General features: G+C 44.3%; 1 protein-coding gene across 1 annotated transcript; it reads left to right on the top strand.

The window, feature by feature from the left end:
* Positions 1 to 544: 544 nt before the first annotated feature.
* On the top strand, positions 545 to 5,861 carry hspb7 (heat shock protein family, member 7 (cardiovascular)). Its single transcript, XM_061736667.1, has 3 exons — positions 545 to 971; positions 5,175 to 5,299; positions 5,424 to 5,861. Exons 1-3 carry the CDS (start codon positions 806 to 808, stop codon positions 5,601 to 5,603), a joined length of 471 nt encoding a protein of 156 aa, XP_061592651.1. The 5' UTR covers positions 545 to 805; the 3' UTR covers positions 5,604 to 5,861.
* Positions 5,862 to 7,344: the final 1,483 nt, after the last annotated feature.

Here is a 7,344-nt window from a genome sequence, read left to right as displayed (position 1 = left end):
GGCCGCCGCAAGGGGTGTGCGAACCGTGCGACCGCACGGGGCCTCGCGCCCCAAGGGGCCTCGCGCTATGGGCCGTTTTTGAAAAAAAAAAAAAAAAAAAAATCGTTTTTTTTTTCGTTTTTTCCTTTATAAAGATCAACAGTCATGTTCCATTACAGACCTAAATGTGTACTAGTCTGTGCATATCAATAAATATATGTGCAATGATGTGCGTGTCTGTTGTTCAATACAACTGATCAGACCAAGCGCAGACACAAGCTGCTGGGGCCAGGGAACCTATTTCAGGGACGGTGTGCCGAGAATGACAACTGTCGTGCCCCTCACCCCCTGGTTATTCTTCTACCTCTCTCTGTCAGATCCCACTCTCTCTTCCTCTCTTAACCTCGGGCCCTTCAATGCCTCGCATTCTTCCGACCGCAGACTCTCCTCTCCATCCCTCTGTGCGTCTCAGGATAAAAATAGAGCACTATCCCCCTTTTCCAATAAGCGGTGACACACGTGCCGCGTCCCAAACACACGTATGAAGCCACACGCTATATATAAGTGCCGTGTTTGAGTGGCTGCAGGTGACCGGTGCAACAAGCGCTCCCTCGTCAGAAACTTAAAAAAGAAAACAAAAGAAGTAGACACAGAACTGGAGAGAACTTTTTCTGGGGGGAAAAAAGACGAGCCGTGTGATTTATTTTCAACTATTTAAACCTCTGGAAGACTCTCAGAGCTGCCACGAGAGGAATCGGCTCTCTCCGCCTCCCTCTTCTCTCCCGCCGCTCTCCTCCTTTGCCTCACCCAACACTTGGAACCATCCATGAGTGTGAGCAACTCCTCTGCCTATCGATCGGAGCGTAGTTTCCACCAGACTTCATCCTCCACCTCGTCCACCAGCAACCCATACATGGAGAAGAGCCGGGGACTGTTCGCTGAGGACTTTGGCTCCTTCATGAGGCCTGGGAGCGACTCGCTGGGCTTTTCCAGTAAGTTGGGAGCAACTTAAAAGTTTTCGAGATGGGTTTTTCTAAACAAAAAGTGTGTGGCTGAACACGGACGGCCGTGAGAGAGACAACTTTGGCTTTAAGTTAGACTTATGCATCAGCTTGGATGTGATTTATGGGGAGTGTGGCTGGTGTCTTTCTTTATAAAGTGATGATAAAACATGTCAGATGTGACATTTGAGAGGAAGAAGACAGCAGGCAGGACTGGGTGTACTGGGACGGGCTCCGGCATGGGGGATGTAAGCAAGACTGTAACTACGGTTTGGTTTATTCAAAGGAGGCCACTGTGTTTTCATAGCAACCTTTCTGAACGTGTTTAAAATAGATGGTAAGATTATGAGACATTTCGCTTCAGAGTGGCCCGTTCGTGCCGGTGACACATCCAGCTGGTGTGAGCCGCTCTATCACTCCAGTGTTGGTGCACACAGACGTGTGAATGCCTGACATGTGACCTTTAAATAGACCCGAGGCCATGGATCGTCGGGGAGAGCAGAGTTGAGCGGTAAGAGCAGAAAAAGACGGACATCCCGTAAGTCCAGGTCCAGGATGAGTGCTGCTGAAGAGAAAAACACACACACACACACGTACGTAAACATGCCTGCGAGCTGGGGGAACTGGATGGACTTGCAGCAGAGTGATTTCATGCGCCGAGTATCTGAGATGACGTCTGCATGAGGAATGACCAAACGGTTGCTCGGTGACCAGTGTACACACACACACACACACACACACACACACACACACTGTTGGGATGATGTCACATAATGAAAGTAACCTGTGCATGTGAAGTCAGAACACAAACACACACACACACACACACACACACACACACACACACACACACACACACACACACACACACACACACACACACACACACACACACACACACAGCCAAAAGAGTGTCATGTTAGCACGTAGTCCTTCACTGAACTCAGGATCCATGGAGACATCCCACACAGACAAAACACCGGGCTGTTTGTCTCTACGGTTCGACTCTCTCGTCTACGGTTTTAGATTCCTCTTAAAGCCACACTAAGTTTTAAATTCAGTGTTTACAGTGGATCAAACTCCAGTAAACTGTTTGTTACTTGGTGTGAAAACAATTAGCGTTAGCGCCGGCCTGGTGGGTTTAGTGCAGCTAGGAGCCGCTAGGCCGACCTTCACCACTCAGAGGAGTCAGGAGGGATTAAAGGGTTAAAAAGAGATGAACATCAGACCTGTAAACACCAGTTTATACAAATACCTCCAAAATAACTCATCTCAGAATGTATATAATGCTCTATAATACATTCTTTCCAACTAGGGGAATAACTGGACTGAAACTGAGTGTCTAAATGACCAAGAATAAGACTTGAGAGATGATCCAGATTTCAGTAGATTTAATTAAACAGTTGCATGCAAAAGGGTCAAAACATACATGAGGCGTCTCAATGAAGAATTACAATGAAACAGAGGAAGCATAATGATTTTAAGGCACAAAGGATGATTCATTCTTACGATTCGAGTTGACAAAAACATCTTTAAATTCAGTGTTAATCTTTTTGTACCAGTCTGTACATTTAGCTGTGCCAAGGCTATATTTTGCTGCTCTCAGCAGTTTTGTTTAATGAAGTAGTCAAGACTGAATATTCCATCACAGAAGTGCGCGTTCATGGTCTGAAAATAGTTCTTGTGGGAGTCTGGTGGCGCCCAAGTGACATGCAGGTGAATGTTGTGATCAGGTGTTTGACAGTAAACCTCCCAGTTACACTTTACCGTTTATGCACACATGCATCAAAGAGGGTTTTTCTAGAAGGAGATGTTGTGCAAGATCCTTTGAGCAGGGATTTTCTCCCTCAGTGACCTTTAACCTTCAGGGGTCACCCCAGTTTATCGCTTGCTTCTATCTTGGCCTGTCATCTGCACCTTCCTCTGTGACACCAACTAACTCTGTCCCCACATCCTGAAACCTCCTCAGCTCCGTCTCCAGCACCCTTCTACCAATGGTTTCATCGTCCCTCCTCTTTCTGTGTCCAACCCGCCTCAATCTAACCTCTCTTATGGCGCTTTTCCACTAGTATCTACTATCAGCTGGAGCCGCGAGCGGCTGAGAAGAAAACAGCCCGTCTACATCCCTTTTTTAATTATTTCGTCAGCCACCAGGTTTATGAACATCTGCACATCAGAGTTGGATCACTAAACAGACGTTTGCGCTGTAGCTATACTAAAATCGCCGCGAGTCGCTCTCGCGCTGACTCCCGCTTCCTGATTCAAATGTCCGACGGCCCCGCCCCCCGACCAATCGGTGGCGTGGAGGGTGATGACGTCAGATATAGTGCCGGCTCAGCCCAGTTAGAACCTCGACAGAATAGGTACAGAAAAAGTATCTGCTTGGCGCGGCTCGGCCCGTAGTGGGAAAGCGCAAGACGGGGGCGTAGAAGCGTAGGACACAGATTGGTTGGACACAGAAAGAGTAGATACTAGTGGAAAAGCGCCATTAGTTTATCTCCAAGGCGACCAGTCCATCCTTGTCACTCTCAGACAAAACATCTTAGGCCCCGTTTACACGGAGCAATAACGGTGGCGTTTTCATACGTTTTGGCCGTTCGTTTACACGGAAACAAAGCTCAAAGTCACCAAAAACGATCATTTCTGAAAACTCCGGCCAAAGTGGAGATTTTCAAAAACTCTGTTTTCACGTTTGCTTGTAAACGGAGGGAAACAGAGATTTAGGCTTCAGAACGTTACATTATGCAACAGAAGCGTCACCAGCGTCATTTGTGCAACCTGTGTTTACAATTTGTTTGGCCACCGTCAATATTTTCTGGTATTTTATATTCTAAAGTCACACTTTAATTCCACGTTACACCAACGCAGAGCCTACGGCGTAGGGTACGCGGCTACGCACACCGTACGTAGGCTACGCCGTTGATTTAACGCGGAACCATATTAATCAGGCTTCACACGTGTCATTTGTTGACGTTTTTTTCCAGGATTCTGATTGGCTAGCATGACTTTACACTTCTCGTTACACTGCCCCCCGCAGGTTTGGATGCTCATAGCACCTTAACAGCGTATTTATCCGGGTTTGTGAAAACGAGGATATTTTTCAAAACGTAGAGGGGGAAATATCAGTTTTTGTTAATACCCGGCTATGTGTAAATGTGGCCTTAATCTCTGACGCCTCCAGCTCTGTTTCCCGTCTCCGGGTCGGAACTGCCGTCTCTAAGCTACGGAGAAGTGCTGGTTTCTATCCAGTAAATGCTCCACTTCATTCTCACTGCTACTCTTCTGTTGCAGATAACTTCAGCGACTCATATCCACCCGTTCTGTGCTCTCTTTTTCATCTCTTTCCCACACTCTCCAACTCTGAACAGTTACTAAAACCCCTGCACCTTCTCCACCTCGACTCCTTGCATGCTTCCACCTGCTGCTGACTCTCACTACACACCACAGTGTCATCTGCAAACCTCACGGGTCCACAGACACTCCTGTTTTTCAACCTATTTGTCACCAGGGCAACAGGGAAGGAGCTTAGGGCTCCACTTTCACCTGAAACCCAGCTGTTATTTCTGCTGCACACCTCCCTGCTGTCAGGCCACCCTCGTCCATCTCCTGTAACACCCTAAAATAAGAGGATTGACTATGTGACAGTGGTGCAAAGCAGTGTAGTTGTTGTTTTTCTCAGTCACTATACGCCCTTCTCTTATTTATAAAACCTTTAAGGGAACATAACGGCCTCTCTGAGTTCACACATGCATGAACATTTTGTCTTTTTTGTCTAATCGAGATTGATCATTGGGGAAAAGAAAAGGTTAAAATGTGTTTATCAGATGTTTGGAAACTTGAAGAAACATTTTGTGCCCAACAAACAAGTTCTGATTTGATGTTAAACTATTAGAGAAGCGTATGAAACATGCTTTTAGTCTAAAAGCACGACGGACGCATGCTCCCGTGTCGAAGATTTTGTTGCTCTGCGGTGATTCCACTTCTTCAAAAGTCTTTTTATTATCATTAAACATGGTGCATCACTTCAGATCCCCGTTAGTTACTCTGACAATAAAAGAATATCCTTTAATGAAAGCATGACTGCAAATCTTTCAGGGATATAAATCAGTGGGAACCTTTAATCGCTGAATAAAATCAGTCCCTAGTGAAACTGGACTAAAATCTTCTGTTTTGTTTTATCTGGTGTCGTTTCAGGCGGATCTGGAAACATTAAAACTCTCGGTGACTCGTACCAGTTCACAGTGGACGTGCGAGACTTCTCCCCTGAAGACGTCATCGTCACCACGTCCAACAACCAGATAGAAGTTCGTGCAGAAAAGGTGTGCAGGTTTCCTTTTCCTTTCAAAGCGTTAACGCAAGACTTGGGGTGTAAATGCCATAAAACAAAGAACCCCAAACCTTGTTGGGAGTTTCCAGAAATGTGTAACATGCCCTCTCTTGCAGTTGGCCCAGGATGGATCGGTGATGAACACCTTCACCCACAAGTGCCAGCTACCTGAGGACGTGGACCCCACCTCAGTGACATCATCGCTGGGGGCTGAGGGGACCCTGACCGTCCGCGCGAGGAGGCAACCGGCCAAACACGAGCTCACACAGACCTTCCGCACCGAGATCAAGATCTAGAGGAGACTTTTCCTGCCGCACGTCCATCACCTCTTCCTCTTTTCTTTGTGCTACTGCCTGTACTCACTTTTATCACTCCACTTTAGACACTTTTCTCTTCTAATTAAACGTCCCACATCATACGACCAGAAACATCTTTCGCTGTTTTTATCTTTAATACATTTATGCCAAACAAGCAGATAACATAAGACTAAACAGAGGATGGAGCGCCACACACACACACACACACACACACACACACACACACACACACACACACACGAATAATCAGTACACAACTTGTCCACTAATGCTGTTTCTAACATTGATCACTCATTTAAAAATGTAATGATGGTTATTCAGTAACAATAATTTATTGCATATTATTACTTGTGTTCATAAATCTTTATTAAACATGACAGTTCGGTGAAACACCAAACAGGTTGTACTCATTTGTGTGTTCACCTGGAGTGTACGGAGAAGGAAGATGAGCAGAAGCAACAGCACTCTTCTCTAATCTAACCTCCCTTCAACCTGAACACAGTCATTTATTTTATGTTAAAGTTCTTCTGAGCATTTATATTTCATTTCAGTTGAACATTTTGATGAAATCTTGGATTGTTATTCCAAGGACCGAGACGCCGCTGAGTGCCACAACGCAGCACCACACACACTTCACATCGCTTATGTTGTTGGAGCCTTTCCCAGTTGTTACAGCTCAGTTAAGGCTCATAAAAGTAGCTCAATATACGTGTTTTCTGACGGTTGGGCGGGGGCATCTGAATTAAATGTAATGATTGTTGAAAGGGAAACTGAACCAACGTGTGCAAACCTGTGACCAAAGCAGGAAAGCTAGACTCTGGTCCAGTGTGAGCAGGGCTGTCACACAAAAATTAATGAGTTAATGAAAAACGACGGCACAATGAAGGCCCCCTAACCACTTGTAACCTCAAATCTTTCACTCACTCTTTCAACTTGTAACACAAAACTTAATTCAAGTAATTAGCCATTAAAATGAAGGAAGTAATTTATAAAACTGAGAGTTGAAAGTCCCCAGGGGATGATTTGATGGACAGATTGTAATAAAAGCATTTCATGAGGAGTTACAGTATACGAATAGGTGACAAATGAACACTTTCATACATGAAAGCAGGGGTGGGGCAAAAATAAAATAAAAAAAAATAAAACCACAACTTCTCATATTTTAAAGCAACTTCACAAAAGAAGAAGAAACAAAAACAATTTAAATGCTGCTTATGAAAAGAACTGGCATATCATACCTTTATGCGTGTATCTCTCTCTTTCCCAATGTATAATTTATTAATTAACCTTTATTTAACCAGGAAAAGAAACTCTTTAAAAAGACTAAAATATTTTTTTCAAGTGCCAATACAGGCTGCACTTACAAATGCATGTGATAACAACTATATAAACATAAACTATGAGCACTACAAAAAACAATATAATCAAAGACAGATAATACATAGGTCTAGAATTATGTTTTATTTTAGACCTTTAATGGTTTCAACAGGCATTGTGGCCTGACTGTGATCAGTCATAACATCTACAGCCAGATGTGGATGCATGTGGGATATTTGAATTATGTTTGAAATCATGTAATTAGTTTAGAGCTGCTTCCAAAAGCAAGGAGTAGCATATTTAAATGCTGCTTTAATGTCAGAGGCAATTTAAGTATGATAAATAAAAAAATTCAACTGAGTAGCATATTTTGTCTTGTGTGCAGTCCACTGTTTGACCTTTG

Source organism: Cololabis saira, chromosome 12 (genome assembly GCF_033807715.1).
Source record: "Cololabis saira isolate AMF1-May2022 chromosome 12, fColSai1.1, whole genome shotgun sequence".
NCBI lineage: Eukaryota > Metazoa > Chordata > Actinopteri > Beloniformes > Belonidae > Cololabis > Cololabis saira.
Note: the sequence above shows the minus strand (reverse complement) of the source record. Positions and strands in the feature narration are given on the sequence as shown.

Bases quoted from the DNA above. Each gene is read 5' to 3' on its own strand.
- hspb7 (XM_061736667.1), top strand. From the start codon at position 806: ATGAGTGTGAGCAACTCCTCTGCCTATCGATCGGAGCGTAGTTTCCAC. The intron at 972-5,174 runs GTAAGTTGGGAG...GTGTCGTTTCAG, and splicing joins CGACTCGCTGGGCTTTTCCA to GCGGATCTGGAAACATTAAA. The intron at 5,300-5,423 runs GTGTGCAGGTTT...CCTCTCTTGCAG, and splicing joins TAGAAGTTCGTGCAGAAAAG to TTGGCCCAGGATGGATCGGT.